This window comes from Pseudochaenichthys georgianus, chromosome 3 (genome assembly GCF_902827115.2).
Source record: "Pseudochaenichthys georgianus chromosome 3, fPseGeo1.2, whole genome shotgun sequence".
Lineage (NCBI taxonomy): Eukaryota > Metazoa > Chordata > Actinopteri > Perciformes > Channichthyidae > Pseudochaenichthys > Pseudochaenichthys georgianus.
Window position 1 is genome coordinate 19,688,674 of NC_047505.1, and position 16,502 is coordinate 19,705,175.

Consider the following 16,502-nt stretch of genomic DNA (forward strand, 5'->3'; position numbering starts at 1 on the left):
GCTCTATGTGGTTTAAGACACTTTGAGAAGAGGCTATTTTATACACTCTGTTGGTCCACCAAAATGTCCCTACTCTTTGGCTGCCTGATTTCTCTCTCTCTACATAGAGGTCAAGTGTGTGGGTTAAAAGGTGTGTGTTTGTGTTAATGCCACGTATTTGTAGACTCTTGTGAGTATTATTGGCTTCAGCAAAGAGTTCTTCTTCATCGGTGTAGGTTAGCCGAGCTCCCTGTTCTTAAGCCATGCCCCCTTTTAACTCATTAACCATTTATTGTAGACTTATCTATTAGGCATCATTGTGTGTGTGTGTGTGTGTGTGCGTGTGCGTGTGTGTGTGTGTGTCTCAGCTGTAGCAAACATATTTATAATATAATATTTTGGTGGTGCCAATCTCGGACTTTGGTTGCATGTCAGGCCTTCTCACTCTCGATGTTGAATGTCTACTTCTTTTTTGTGAACCATTAAACTAAATCACGTTTTTTCCATTTAAACAGACAGCAGAGCTTGAGTTTTTTGTTTCTTCCAAAGTAAATCAGTCACAGTGTGTGTCTGGATTTCACTCATGATCTGAATTGTACACTTGATGAAGAGTTATAATCTATTCCACTTGCACATGAGCTCACATGACTCACTGAATCTACAGCGACACAAAAGGACTGACCTCCCTCTGCCATCGTAGCTCTCTGTTTAGTGTCTAGCTGTTATAAAACCTTATCAGAATGATTATCAACATGTTCTCTTGGCCAGAACTCAAGTTCAACATGTTTTGTTAGCAGAGAACACACGTTTTGCCATCATGCTGATAAAACACCTCAACAGGCCAGTTACCCACAGGGTGTAACACAAGTGCAACAAATCATTCAATCAGCGCTGGGTTTGCCACCATATGGGAAAAGTTTTCACTTCTGTGTTCAATAAAGTTTCCAGTTTTTCACGTCTGTCTTCATCGAGCTCATATCAAAAAATATATAAATACCTTTGTATCAATATTGCGACAATACTGAAGGGATGAATATTTACGCAATAATAATAATCATCAGCAGGCCATCGGTAATGTGGATATAATGACTATGTGGGTAATGGCAAATAATAAAACATCTAGAAAAGTCTGGTTTACATTTACAATATGCAATATTGCAATATGGACAAATAATGTTGCGTTTTTGCATATTACTGCAAAACCTAAATAAAAGGATTAGCAATGTTGACTTTTGCCATTTCATGGTGCTGTTCGTAGAAAGAGGAAAACATATTGAATCCTTCTGTGTGATGCGATTGATAGACCTGATTCAAGTGGCAGCTTTGTGACCTTGCTATTATTCAACAACAATGGCAGAAAATATATGTTCATGTATGTTCATGACAGTACTAGCCTTTGATGAAACATAATATAATAAACACACTTTATCTAACTTCCTTCTTTTCCTCTTATCCTCGCTGCTATCACTCAGATTTGATGGATATTTTACAAACTTTAAACTCAAGTTGGCCTCCAGCATGACTGAGTACTGACCTGCAGGCTGCCTCTGGGGGTGCAGGGTGTGGATGTCCATGGGAAAGTGCAGCTTGTTGCGAATGATCTCCTGGTTCTTGCCGGTGAATTTATTGGCACTGTTGATGCTTTTGGTGTGCCAGTCTGTCCAGTATAGGCTGTCCTCAAACACAGTGATGGCAAACGGATGGGGCAGGCCTAGAAACACAGATAGAGAATAGAGATGCTCGATGGTGTGTGCGATAGAACAACAAAAGGGCATCTTTCAGGAACAATGAGCAGTACTGATAAAATGCAGGCGCCAAGTCTGGCATCATCATGGAGTAATGATTTTGTGAGTTTCATGTGGACGTTGAAATCCAAACACACAGAAAAAAATGGAAAGAACAACCACTGCATTTGGCTTGTTCCACCAATGCTCTCCAAACATCCTCCCTTTCAGTGCTGCGGGCTTAGCTGATGTCATAACGTCTCCATTTAGAGCTGCTTTCAATTACCCTGCCTTTCATTGGGCTATAGCTGGCTTAGTTGTGGTCAGAGCGGCCAAAAGCAGAGATTCTCCATCAGGATACTCAAATAATGTGACTTTTCCATGCAGGATCTGAGAACAGTCTTTAAGAGCGTTGGGCTGGTGCAAGAGACTGATACGCAGCGTCCACACGGCGGTGTAAGTTGAAGCTTGCCGGCAGGCGTGTCTGAAACTCGACCAACAACCAATCACATGAATCTCCCACCCCGGACACATTGGTTTGATTGGCTAGAGCTTGTACTGGCATATGATTTGATTGGCTGACGCTTCCGCCGAAGCTTCAAAAGTTGAACATTGCTCAACTTTTGAAGCAAGCAACGTGAGCAAAGCGAAGCCACGCTCCCACAATGCCGTTCGGCAAAGTGTGACGTCGCCCCATTCAAAGTGAATGGGCAGAAGCGTTGAAGCAACGCACACCGCCGTGTGGACGGGCCGGTAGTGTTCGGATATGTACCTTTTTTTAATTTACTTTGTAGCTTTGAATAATTTAAATAGGAGATTGTAATCTGATGTACAGTTATATATCCCAGTCTTTTCACTTACAAGGTAAAAGAGTTTGATGTATCCTAACCCTAACAATCTCCCAAGTTGAGATTTATTGGAGAGTTTAATTGTTTGTTGATGGTCTAAATGCTTTTTAAGAGAATTCTTTAGCTAGTAGAGAAATACTTTTGTGCAACAACAATACATTTTTATTGGCCTTGTTGTCTTAAAACATGTTTTTCCCACTATATATTAAACACAGCATGTCTTTTGAACAAGCAATGATCACAGTTAAAGATGGATGGATAGCAAAAGCTGGTTACGAAAGATTTTAAAAAGTTGGCTGCATTAGAACTGGACATCAAGGCTTTGAGTCCTTTATATTTTAACAAGTTGTTGACATCCAGTCAGTGGAAGCCATGCCTAAACAGTAACACGTGTAAAAGTCAGGGAACTCCTCGCAGATTTGTCTCTATTGGGAACATCTGCTCAGGGTGACGTTCTCTTTCTCTCTCCAGCTTAATCATCCTCCGGTGAAGTATCTGTGCAACCAGTTGGATGTAAGTGCCAAATGGATGGAAAAAGTGATTCCTGAGCCGTGGTGGAGTGGCAAGTATGGTGGCCCAGGGCTTTTAAAACAGCGTTGCTCATTTAATGACAGTGTTTAACAGCAAGGCATATGTCAAGTGGTAAATGGCTACAACTGGAGAAAAGACAGATGAATAAGGAACCACGAGGATTAGAGTAATTGTGTTTGTACTTGAGCTAAAATTCTAAGAAACAAAAGTTTTATTATTTTAATCTAGGAACGTCTTCTGTTTAATTCCCCTTTGGTTTGCACCTTCATTAGTGTGTAGATGAAAGAAAATATGTAATATATCTCAGTTTGTCTCCAGAAAAAGTTTACTATACTCTGTTATTGTATCTTATCTTTGGTTGCAGCAGTAAAAGCATGTGTTGGCTGCCGCACAAACATGCCAAAGATTTGTAGAAACTGTTTGCCAGTACACATTTTTTCCACCAAAGTTCACAGACTAGTTTAATTTCTTAACTTTTAAATATTGCGCCTAGTACATATTTTAGTCATATAGTTTTAAATGGCTGTGGCTCAATCCGATGTTTTAAAAAGTGGATGTCACAGACTTTTGGAGGACATACATTTGATTTTGTAGGACATGGGAAGCTCTATCAGGATGGCTGTTGGTTCTGTTATGTTTATTTTAATAATAAGTTATCTCGGCTTTCAGGATACCGGCCATGCGAAGTTGAGAAGAACGGGGACATAGAACAAAGACAATCAAAATAACAACATATAAAACTAGATTTGTGCAGGTATTGTAGATATATTATTAATAAAAGTGTTTTTCATTCAGATTTAACATTGAATTCCTGTATTTATCAATATGTTATGCAATATGCTGTATTGTCAGTTTTCCTGTGTATTTTGACCTTAAAACTATAACTGTTAACTGCATTTCCATGTTTACTGGCATGACAAAGTATTAATGTACAAATAACTGGTATTCCTTGCATAAAGTCAGCATTGGGAGTAAAAGCTCAACTTTATCATTAAACACTAAAAGGTGAACACAAATGTGCTGATGTCTGGAGTAGGGACGGAATAGTTTGAAAATGTTTGTAAGTGCTGCTGAAATAATAGAGGTTGGTAATAATAATACATTATATTTATATAGCGTTTTTCTATAACTCAAAGACACTTACAGTAAGAGGGAGGGTAGACAAACAAGGACAGGCAAACAAATGAATAAAGTAAAATAAACAGTCAAGAGGAAGTTGAATTGAGAGGTGGGGGGGGCTTATGGGTAGACAGAGTTGAAAAGATGTGTTTTGAGGCGGGACTGAAAGACTGTGAGGGACTCAGAGTCACAGAGATCTTGGGGGAGGGAATTCCAGAGCCTAGGAGCTGCCACTGAGAAGGCTCTGTCCCCCAAAACCGCAGAGTGTGGATGTGGGAATGGATAGGAGTCCGGCTGTGGTGGATCTGAGGGACCGTGGGGGTTGATAAAGGGTGAGAAGGTTTGTGTGAGATAAGGGGGGGCCAGATTGGTGGAGTGCTTGTAGGTGAGGACCAGAATTTTGATGCAATGGAGACAGGAAGCCAGTGGAGGTCTTTGAGGACTGGGGTGATGTGATGCCATGATTTGGTATGCGTGAGGAGACGTGCAACTGCATTTTGAACCAGTGAGTCTGTTGAGGGATGTAGTGCTGATGCCGTAAAGAAGTGAGTTTGCAGTAGTCAAGGCAGGAGGAAATGAAGGCATGAATTAGTCGTTCGGCTGCGGGGCGGGTGAGAGAGGGTCAGATTTCTGCAATATTGCGGAGGTGGAAAAATTAGGTTTTGACTGTTTGGCGAATGTGAGGTTCGAGGGAGGAAGGGTGGGGTCAAAGATTATGCCGAGGTGCGTGCCTGATTGGAGTGGGAAAACAATGGTGCCATCGATGGTGAGAGTTTATGTTAGTGACCTTGCTGAGGGTGGATTTGGAGCCGATTAGGAGGAGTTCTGTTTGTTGCTGTTCAGTTTGAGGAGGTTATGTTGCATCCAAGTTTTAATAGCTGTCAGACAGGAATCGATGTGGGTAAGGGGTGGGTTATGGAGGGATTTGGTGCTGAGGTAGATCTGAGTGTCATCAGCATAGCAGTGGAAGTCCAGCAGGGGAGTATCTGACCGAGGGGGAGGGATGTAAATGATGAAGAGGAGGGGGGCCAAGTACTGATCCTTGAGGAATGCCTTGGGTGACTGAGGCTGTGGCAGAGGAGTGGTTGGGGAGGGAGATGAAGTGGGATCGTCAGTGAGGTAGGACTGGAGCCATCTGAGTGCAATACCTTCAATACCAATTGTCCCTGAGTCGCGTGAGCAGGATGTTGTGGCTCACGGTATCGAAGGCTGCACTCAGGTCGAGGAGGATGAGAATATTGAGGTAAACCAGTGGTCAGCAAGAGGTGAGGAGGTCATTGAGACTTTGACGAGTGCAGTTTCTGTACTGTGATGAGGACAAAATCCAGACTGAAGGGATCGTAGAGCTGTGTTTGCTTTGGATGATGGCAGTGGATTTGTTTGGAAAACAATGCGTTCAAGAGTTTTTTGAGAGAATGGTAGGTTGGAGATGGGGCGGTAATTAGTGAGGGAGGAGGGATCAAGACCGGGTTTTTTTGAGGATTGGAGTAACGGCAGCAGTTTTGAAGGCAGAAGGGAACGGTTTCCATGGGACAGCGAGGAGTTGAAAAGGTTAGCAAGATAGGGGGCAGAGGACGGGGAGGCAGGACTTCAGGAGAGGAGTGGGTAGAGGGGTCAAGGGAGCAGGTTGTGGGATTTGAGGAACCGATCAGATGGAGTATTTCAAGTGGGGGTAACCAGGTTGAACTGGGAGAGGCGGCGCTGGAGAGGAGGAGTCAGGAGGACAAGGGAGATGGGGGGAGAAGTGGTAGCGGTGGAGGTTGGGGGAGAATGCTTGTAGATCAGATGGAGCTGAGAAGGAGTGGTTAATGGCATTAATTTTGTCTGCAAAAACTGGAGGAAGGAGCTGCAAGTAAGGCAAGGCAAGTTTATTTATATAGCACTTTTCAACGCAAGGCAATTCAAAGTGCTTTACAAAAAATGAAAGACATGAAGCATTAAAAAAGAAAAGATAATAAAATAAACATTAAAAGGAAAAATACATGGATAAAAGTTACAGTGCAGTCTAAAATATGAATAGTTCAATTAAACATTAAAAGAAAAAAGTACATGGATAAAAGTTACAGTGCAGTTTAAGATATGAATAGTTCAATTAAAAGCAGCGACAAAAAAGAAAAGTCTTCAGCCTGGATTTAAAAGTAGTAAGAGTTGCAGCGGACCTGCAGGTTTCTGGGAGTTTGTTCCAGATATTTGGAGCATAATAACTGAACGCTGCTTTACCATGTTTAGTTCTGACTCTGGGGACAGAAAGCTGACCAGTCCCTGAAGACCTGAGATATCTGGATGGTTCATAATTTAGCAGGAGGTCAGTAATGTATTTTGGGTCTAAACCATTCAGTGCTTTATAAACCAGCAGCAATATTTTGAAATCTATTATTTGACACACAGGAAGCCAGTGTAAAAACTTCAGAACTGGAATGATGTGATCCACTTTCTTAGTGTTAGTGAGGACTCGAGCAGCGGTGTTCTGAATCAGCTGCAGCTTTCTAATAGATTTTTTAGTGAGACCTGTGAAGACACCATTGCAGTAGTCGAGTCTACTGAAGATAAAGGCATGGACAATTTTTTCCAAATCCTGCTGTGACATTAGTCTTTTAATCCTAGATATATTCTTTAGGCTGATTTAGTAACTGTTTTAATGTGACTGTTGAAACTCAGGTCAGAGTCCATGACTACACCTAGATTTCTGGCTTTATCTGTTGCTTTGAACATTGCAGACTGAAGCTCAGCGCTAACTATTAAACGTTCTGCCTTGGCTCCAAAAACCATTACCTCAGTTTTATCTTTGTTTAATTGGAGAAGGTTCTGACACATCCAGTCATTGATTTGTTCATGCACTTACTCAGTGTTTGAATTGAGCATAGTCTCCTGGTGAAATTGTTACGTACATTTGTGTGTCATCTGCATAGCTATGGTAACTTATTTTGTTGTTCTTCATTATCAGAGCCAGTGGTAGCATGTAGATGTTAAAGAGAAGAGGCCCTAAGATGGAGCCTTGAGGAACCCCACATGTCATATTTGTCAACTCAGATTGTGCATTTACATATAGAAACAAAGTTGTTTCTATCCTTTAAGTAGGATTCAAACCAATTTAGAACCTGTATCCGAAAGTCCCACCCAGTTTCCAGTCGGTCTAGTAATATGCTGTGGCCAACAGTGTCAAACGCAGCACTGAGATCTAATAATACTAACACTGAAGTTCTGCCACTGTCTGTGTTTAAGTGGATGTCATTAAAGACCTTTACAAGAGCAGTCTCAGTGCTGTGGTTTGGACGAAAGCCTGACTGGAACACATCTAAACAGTTATTTAAATGCAAGAAATTACTCAACTGTTGAAAAACAACTTTTTCAATGATTTTACCTATAAATGGGAAGTTTGATATGGGCCTGTAATTGTTCATTACTGAAGCATCTAGATTATTCTTTTTTAAGAGCGGTTTAATGACTGCAGTTTTCAGGGCCTGTGGAAAAATACCTGAGTGAAGAGATTTGTTTACTATATGAAGTAGTTTTGAGGCCATGCAAGGCAAAACATCTTTGAAAAATCCTGTTGGAATAATATCAAGGCAGCAGGAAGGAAGTAGAAGTAGGGAGGTTGTCAGCACGGGGTTTGAAGAGTTTGTCTGTGGAGAAGAGGGTCCTGGTGTTACGGGAGGGGTCAGTGTAGATGTTGGTGAGGTAGGCAGATTTAGCGGCAATAAGAGCATCTTTGTATGCATTGAGATGGAGTTTGTAGCGTATGTGATGGACTGTGAGGGATGTTCAAGTTGGCGGCCTCGCTGGTTCATTTTACGGAGTGCGGGTGTGAACCAGGGTGAGGAGGTTTTGAAAGTAACAGTTTATTTTTGAGGGGCGCTAGAGTGTTGAGGGAGGTGAGTAGGGTGGAGTTGAAGTGGTTGAGCAGATCATCAGGTGAGCTGAGGTTTGGGTCCAGGGGGAGATTAGACGATAGCAGTTCGGAGAGATGGTTATGGTCAATGAAGTGTAGATTACGGAAGGTGATGTTTCTGGGTGGGCAGGGGTTTCTGGTGGGGGAGGCAATGAGTGGAGTTCAATCACTGGGAGGTTGGTAGAGCAAACAAGATCAAGGATGTGTCCTTTGTCATCGGTGGGGAAGGTGACATGTTGGGTGATAGTGAAATTGTCCAGTAGGGTTGTGAATTTGGATGCCAGCTTGCAGGTGGGTGAGTCAATGTGAATGTTGAGGTCACCAAGTAATAACAGACGTTGAGAGAGGGATGAGGCAAGTGTGATGAATTCAGTGAAATTGGAGAGGAAGGAGGAATGAGGTTTAGGAGGCCGGTAGATGAGGATGACTGTCAGTGAGGGAGGGGCTTTGAAGGCAATGAATTCAAAGGATGATACTGAGGGGAGGGTGAGTTCTGTGATCTGGATGTTCTGATCATGGATTACAGCAAGGCCACCACGGCGGGACGGGCAGGGTTTAGTGATGTATTTAAAGCCAGGGGGGATGTTTGGTTGAGGGAGAAGAAGTCATCGGTCTGTTGCCAGGTTTCGGTGAGCAGAAGGAAGTCAAGGGATTTTTCCAAGATTAGGTCATGGAGGATGACGGCTTTCTTGTTGAGTGATCTGATGTGAAGGAGGGCGATTTTAGTTGAGTGGGATGTGGGGGGGGGTGGTCACAGCACAGGCTGAAGAGGTATGAGGTTGTTCAGGTTGACAGTGCGGGGGGGGACATCAGATGGGGGGGAGGAGCGGAGTGGAGGTGGAATGAAGTGTGTTATTATCAGGTATCTGGACCATCTCTGGGCAGAGGGCAGTATAATCCACTCCAGGTATTTGGACCATCTCTGAGCAGAGGGCAGTGGATGCCACTCCAGGTATTTGGACCATCTCTGAGCAGAGGGCAGTGGAATCCACTCCAGGTATTTGTACCATCTCTGAGCAGAGGGCAGTGGAATCCCCTCCAGGTATTTGTACCATCTCTGGGCAGAGGGCAGTGGAATCCACTCCATGTATTTGGACCGGGTCTGAGCAGAGGGCAGTGGAATCCACTCCAGGTATTTTGACCGGGTCTGAGCAGAGGGCAGTGGGATCCACTCCAGGAATTTGGACCAGCTCTGAGCAGAGGGCAGTGGGATCCACACCAGGTATTTGGACCAGCTCTGAGCAGAGGGCAGTGGAATCCACTCCAGGTTTGCGGTACAGCTGGGATTGTAACGGACCAGTGGTGGGTGTATAGTATGGAGTAATAAAGGCGCTCAGGTGACATGACAGTTGTGGGACATAGCGGTTAGTCGACCAGATGGATGTTATGGATGATTGTAAATTGAGTAAACAAATCTGCGTTTGGAACCTCTATAGACATACCTCGGTTTGCGTAGAAGCCCGAGGCATTTGATGACAGACAAACTTAGAGGAAGCGCAAAAAAGTTATTGAGATGAAAAAGTTGGGAGACAGAGTATCGTAACATTGTAGTGCCGCACTAGGATGCTAGCGTTAGCACAGCGCTGGCTTTGATTGTAGACCAGCGGCGCTGCAGGTGGAGCTGTTGGCAGCCGTCAGACAGGATGAGAGGTCAGTCGCGGGATGTCCTTTACAGCAGGAGCGGGAGATTTAAAGAACCAGAGTTGGGACCCACAGCCACGGGGAGGGTCAGGACGAAGAATGGGGCTGGTTATTTGATGGATGGAGAAGTGTTAGCAGGTGGGCTACAATGGCAGGTGTAGCAGGGTAGAAAACCAGAGTGTCCGTCAAAAGTGACAATCGGGTGTAACAAATGTGTCAGATCAGAACACAAAAGCCACAGAATAGTTAGAAAACTATAGTAGTAGAAAATGGTCAGAAACTCTTAGATTAACACAAAGAAAGACGGGATTTTCAGACAGAGAAGCGGCGAACAGTCAGCGCCAGCGTCCTCTCATGCTGGAATTACTATCACTAACTAGAGAATGCAATTCCTGAAGAAATTGCTAGTGGGAATGCTTTATGCTGAAAAGCTGACGCTAAACTGCTATGCTGAAATGTAATGTGTAAGAAGAAAGTGAAGAATTTAGATTAAAATGAAATGTGTAGGAAGAAAGTGAAGAATTTAGATTGAAATGATACATGAACACAGGGGGCTTGAATGTGTGCTGAGAGAAAAAAAAGTAAAAGGCTTGGAAAAGCAGCAGAATATTTGAACTGCAAACTTCTGAACTAACTTGATGGCGAATGATCTGTTGCCATGGCAACTACATTTGATGACACCCCCATAATACGCTTAGATGCGTTGATGGCTGTATCGTTACCAAACCTGTGAAGTCTTGGGCTGTTTGGAGTATTTTCACTGAAGTTATGAGAAAACCGTGTTTCAAGGCGAGCATTTTGTTGCCATGGTAACGGCATTTGATGACACCCCATAATACGCTTAGATGCGTTGATGGCTGCATCATTACCAAACCTTCACGGCTTGACTGTTAGCACAAATGTGAAGTTTGAGCACTTTTGAAACATTTTCATAGGAGTTATAGCGACGGATGTGTTTCCATGGAAACGGCATATGGTGAGATCTCAGATTTGGCGTAGAGCTCTTGAGGCATGGACCGGTGATATACAAGTGAAGATTGGGGGACGATTGGACCGTGTCCATTGGACTTATAGCGACATCCTGTGTTATGGCGAGGGATGCGTTTCCATGGAAACAGCATATGGTGAGATCTCATATTTGGCGTAGAGCTGTTGAGGCATGGACCGGTGATATACAAGTGAAGATTGTGGGACGATTGGACCGTGTCCATTGGACTTATAGCGACATCATGTTTTATGGCGAGGGATGCGTTTCCATGGAAACGGCATATGGTGAGATCTCTGATTTGGCGTAGAGCTGTTGAGGCATGGACCGGTGATATACAAGTGAAGATTGGGGGACGATTGGACCGTGTCGATTGGACTTACAGCCACATGTGTTGTTTCATGGCGAGTGGTCTGTCGCCATGGCAACGACATTTGATGACACCCTATACTACGCTTAGATGCATTGATGGTTGCATCGTTACCAAACCTGTGAAGTTCTGGGCTGTTTGGTATTTTCACTGAAGTTATGAGAAAACCGTGTTTCAAGGCGAGCATTGTGTTGCCATGACAACGGCATTTGAAGAAATCTCAAACTGTCCCGAAAATGTCTTCAAGGCTGGACTGTTAGCACACTGCTATCTGAAGTCTGCTGCTCTGAGCATGTCAGTTGGAGCGATGACATCATCGTGGCTCCATTGCATCTTTGCTCATGCAGACACATGTTGCCTAGGAGCTCAATGAGTTACAGTAGATGTAAGCCAAACATATACAAGTCATATCATAAGGTATTTGCATTGTGGCCAGCGCATTAACATTATTAACAAGAAGGTGTTGTTTACACTGAAAACATGGATGAACAGAGAACAATAACTGCATTATTTTTGACACTGAAGTGGGAGTTTGTACCAGGTGTGCAAGTCTTTCCATCCGTCTGCAAGTTGATGCCGGTGGGACAGGCACAACTGGAGGCTTTGGGAGCAGGGGCCAGGAGACAGAGGTGGCTGCAGCCTCCATTATTCTCTGCACACGGGTTACGAACTATAGGTGGAGACACACAAAGCAACTCAGCTCATCCACCATCCTACTTTCTAGGCTAGCTTCAAGGCAAGGAATGGATAGGGGATGGGGAAGGTTGGGGAAACAAAAACACAGCTTCCCTGAAGGGAACTTGGGGAAAGCCCCACACATGAGATGGATGAGATCAGTGAGGTTTCAGTTTGGTATGTGCCCCCCGAGGCTCTCTGTCAGTGATCTAGGTTCAGTTTACCTGTAATCCCCTCACTGTCAGCAGAGACACAGGATCTGAGCTCGGCGGCACAAAAAGGCTTTTTTCCCTTTGTCACAAGAGACTACACATGTCCAACAGGAATGTATGTCCCTGTTATTGCTGCACATTGGATTTGAAATGGAATAATGACTATGAGTTTTAGGTAAGTGTGAAGAAAGGCTGAAACTAGCTATTTGCCGATTATATTCTCGATTAATCAATTGATCTTTTGTCTATAAAATGTCAGAAAATTGTACACCCATTTTCTCAAAGACTAAGGTTTCATTTAAGTAATTGTGTTGTCACTCCAAACCCTAAAGATATGTATTTTCGTATTAAACAGAGACAAGCTGAATTTGAGAGGCTTTAAACTGCAGTTTTTTGTTTCGCCTTCTTCCTTGAGGCTCTTTTGCGAAGTCTGGGCAAATAACTGTAATTAGCTAGTATAAATGGCTAGCGTTTCTACACTGTTTATTTGATGTGCATCTAAACATCCTCAAATTACAGCTTGAGAGTTCCAATTGTCATTGTTTCATTCATTTGAATCTAATTTAATCTAAAGGGTTGCAGCACAGACCCAAAACAATTAAAGTTTTATTATTTTCCTGATGCTAGCTGACAGTGCTTCAGTCTTGTTCCAGCACGTGGATGAACACAGACCTGTCTCCCGGTGTCTGTGGAACATGTGGATGTCCATGAGGTTCTCCAGGTTTTCTGCGAGCGTGTGTCTTCCCAATCCGGTGAGCTTGTCCGCGCTCTGGATGCTCTTTGACTGCCAGTCCGTCCAGTACAGCTTGTCCTCGTGCACAGTGAGGCCGAAAGGGTGGGGCAAGCTGGCTGCCAATCAAAACCTGTGGGCAAATAATAGAAAGTAAACATAAGTTTACAGACTTTCTCAGACAAATCAGCATGAATATATTGATTTTATGGGCATAAAGGATTTATATTGTCATATCAACAACCCGTTACCTGTCGATCGGAACCATCAAAGTTGCCAAATTCAATGGTCTTCATGCCAGCATCTGCCCAGTACAGGCGTTGTGGTCTCGTAGGTCGATGGCGAGCCCGTTGGGCCACGTCAGATTAGACGAAATGATGACGGTCCGATTAGAGGCGTCCATTCCTGCACGCTCGATCTTTGGGTTGGCCCCCAGTCGGTCCAGTACATGAAACTACGTGGAAATAATAACACCAGTAAGACAAATATTGCCAATGCGAAGGTGAGGTTTTTATGTTTCAACTTTCGTCTTCTCACCCTCCAATCGGGTCGACGACGATATCCCTGGGCCGGTCCAGGTTCTCCCATATCAACACAGGTCCGCATGCTCCCATCTGCGTTAGACACCTCGATACGATCCGTACCTGAGAATCCCATGTTATAAATGGTTGAAATCCAAGAGCACCCGCCGCTATGTGCAATCATCTATTTTTATGAATCAGAAATATGTTTTAAGGTGAAACGTGAACATTGTGAAATGATGTTGCTTAACCAGCATCGGTCCAGTAGAGCTTGTGGGTCACCCAGTCAATCGCCAAACCTGCTGGGCTCTCCAGACTGGTGTCCACCACCACCTGGAGAAACAGGGACAACAACGTTTTAATATAAACTCTACTACATTACTGTTGCACTTTCCCATTAGCCCTAGTAGATGGCAGTATTGCATAATATTATATCCTGCTGCTGCCCTCGCCTAAATTGAGGACATATGAGAAATGATGGGATTAATTCAGACTGCAGAGGACACTGACCTCCTGCTTGGTGCCGTTCCACAGCGCTCTGTTGATGGAGTCTGTGGTGACGTCTGTCCAGTAGATGTAGCCGTCTTTGGCGTCCCAGTCCAGAGCCACGGCATTACGCACGTCAGCCAGAGGGATGACATCATCGGACATGTCCTCTGTATCAAAGCTGATTCGTCGGATGTCCGTCCTTCGGGCAAAAAGCAGGAACTTGTCAGACCTGATTAAAGACCAAAGGTCTTCTGTCAGTCTCTAGGTTTAACAGTGGGGTCAACAGTAAACACAGCATAACAATACACACACTCAACAAGCAGCTCAAACACACTCACTGATAAACATCGTAACTGATAACCCTTCCTCTAACATGATTATATTATATATTATTATGATGGTAAAATGTAGATGTTTTTTATGACTACACGTTGTGTAAACTTTAACAATATTTAAAGTGCTGCAAATGTCACAGGGTAATGAACCAACTAAAGAAAAGGATTCATTAAAAACTATTCAAAGAAATTAAATTGTTGTTCAGGACTTCTTTAGCGGCACTGAATCGTAACATGATGTAATTTAACTTTCCATCAGATAAAATGTCACTTCAGTGGATGTCTTATAATCCTCTGCATGCACATGTCATTCTCTAAAACAAGTGTTAGCTGACTACACTTGCTGTTGTTGGCATTAATTGCTTTGTGAATAAATAGATATGCAACATTCACTCAAATATGACATATTGTTAACATCCAGATGGTGAGGGACTCACCGCTTGCACAGTTGGAGTGGTCCACCTTCTTGAAGCCGGTGGGACAGGCGCAGGTGTGGGTCTTGTTGCTGGGGAGACACAGGTGGCTGCAGCCCCCGTTGTTGGTACCACAGCGGTTCCTGCCACCTGCAGGAGAGACAGAGACACAGCTCAGTATGTGATGCTCTATGTGGTTTAAGACACTTTGAGAAGAGGCTATTTTATACACTCTGTTGGTCCACCAAAATGTCCCTACTCTTTGGCTGCCTGATTTCTCTCTCTCTACATAGAGGTCAAGTGTGTGGGTTAAAAGGTGTGTGTTTGTGTTAATGCCACGTATTTGTAGACTCTTGTGAGTATTATTGGCTTCAGCAAAGAGTTCTTCTTCATCGGTGTAGGTTAGCCGAGCTCCCTGTTCTTAAGCCATGCCCCCTTTTAACTCATTAACCATTTATTGTAGACTTATCTATTAGGCATCATTGTGTGTGTGTGTGTGTGTGTGCGTGTGCGTGTGTGTGTGTGTGTCTCAGCTGTAGCAAACATATTTATAATATAATATTTTGGTGGTGCCAATCTCGGACTTTGGTTGCATGTCAGGCCTTCTCACTCTCGATGTTGAATGTCTACTTCTTTTTTGTGAACCATTAAACTAAATCACGTTTTTTCCATTTAAACAGACAGCAGAGCTTGAGTTTTTGTTTCTTCCAAAGTAAATCAGTCACAGTGTGTGTCTGGATTTCACTCATGATCTGAATTGTACACTTGATGAAGAGTTATAATCTATTCCACTTGCACATGAGCTCACATGACTCACTGAATCTACAGCGACACAAAAGGACTGACCTCCCTCTGCCATCGTAGCTCTCTGTTTAGTGTCTAGCTGTTATAAAACCTTATCAGAATGATTATCAACATGTTCTCTTGGCCAGAACTCAAGTTCAACATGTTTTGTTAGCAGAGAACACACGTTTTGCCATCATGCTGATAAAACACCTCAACAGGCCAGTTACCCACAGGGTGTAACACAAGTGCAACAAATCATTCAATCAGCGCTGGGTTTGCCACCATATGGGAAAAGTTTTCACTTCTGTGTTCAATAAAGTTTCCAGTTTTTCACGTCTGTCTTCATCGAGCTCATATCAAAAAATATATAAATACCTTTGTATCAATATTGCGACAATACTGAAGGGATGAATATTTACGCAATAATAATAATCATCAGCAGGCCATCGGTAATGTGGATATAATGACTATGTGGGTAATGGCAAATAATAAAACATCTAGAAAAGTCTGGTTTACATTTACAATATGCAATATTGCAATATGGACAAATAATGTTGCGTTTTTGCATATTACTGCAAAACCTAAATAAAAGGATTAGCAATGTTGACTTTTGCCATTTCATGGTGCTGTTCGTAGAAAGAGGAAAACATATTGAATCCTTCTGTGTGATGCGATTGATAGACCTGATTCAAGTGGCAGCTTTGTGACCTTGCTATTATTCAACAACAATGGCAGAAAATATATGTTCATGTATGTTCATGACAGTACTAGCCTTTGATGAAACATAATATAATAAACACACTTTATCTAACTTCCTTCTTTCCTCTTATCCTCGCTGCTATCACTCAGATTTGATGGATATTTTACAAACTTTAAACTCAAGTTGGCCTCCAGCATGACTGAGTACTGACCTGCAGGCTGCCTCTGGGGGTGCAGGGTGTGGATGTCCATGGGAAAGTGCAGCTTGTTGCGAATGATCTCCTGGTTCTTGCCGGTGAATTTATTGGCACTGTTGATGCTTTTGGTGTGCCAGTCTGTCCAGTATAGGCTGTCCTCAAACACAGTGATGGCAAACGGATGGGGCAGGCCTAGAAACACAGATAGAGAATAGAGATGCTCGATGGTGTGTGCGATAGAACAACAAAAGGGCATCTTTCAGGAACAATGAGCAGTACTGATAAAATGCAGGCGCCAAGTCTGGCATCATCATGGAGTAATGATTTTGTGAGTTTCATGTGGACGTTGAAATCCAAAC

The 16,502-nt window shown here is 43.2% G+C and overlaps 1 protein-coding gene across 1 annotated transcript in view; it reads right to left on the bottom strand.

Annotated features, from left to right (window-relative positions):
* Positions 1–16,502, bottom strand: part of lrp4 (low density lipoprotein receptor-related protein 4) — a 156,290-nt gene that overhangs the window by 19,008 nt on the left and 120,780 nt on the right. Inside the window, exons 15-16 of the mRNA XM_034078171.1 lie at positions 16,159–16,335; positions 14,486–14,611 (exon numbers count right to left, since the gene is read on the bottom strand). Coding sequence (XP_033934062.1) covers positions 14,486–14,611; positions 16,159–16,335 — 303 coding nt within the window. The remainder of the gene's footprint in view (positions 1–14,485; positions 14,612–16,158; positions 16,336–16,502) is intronic.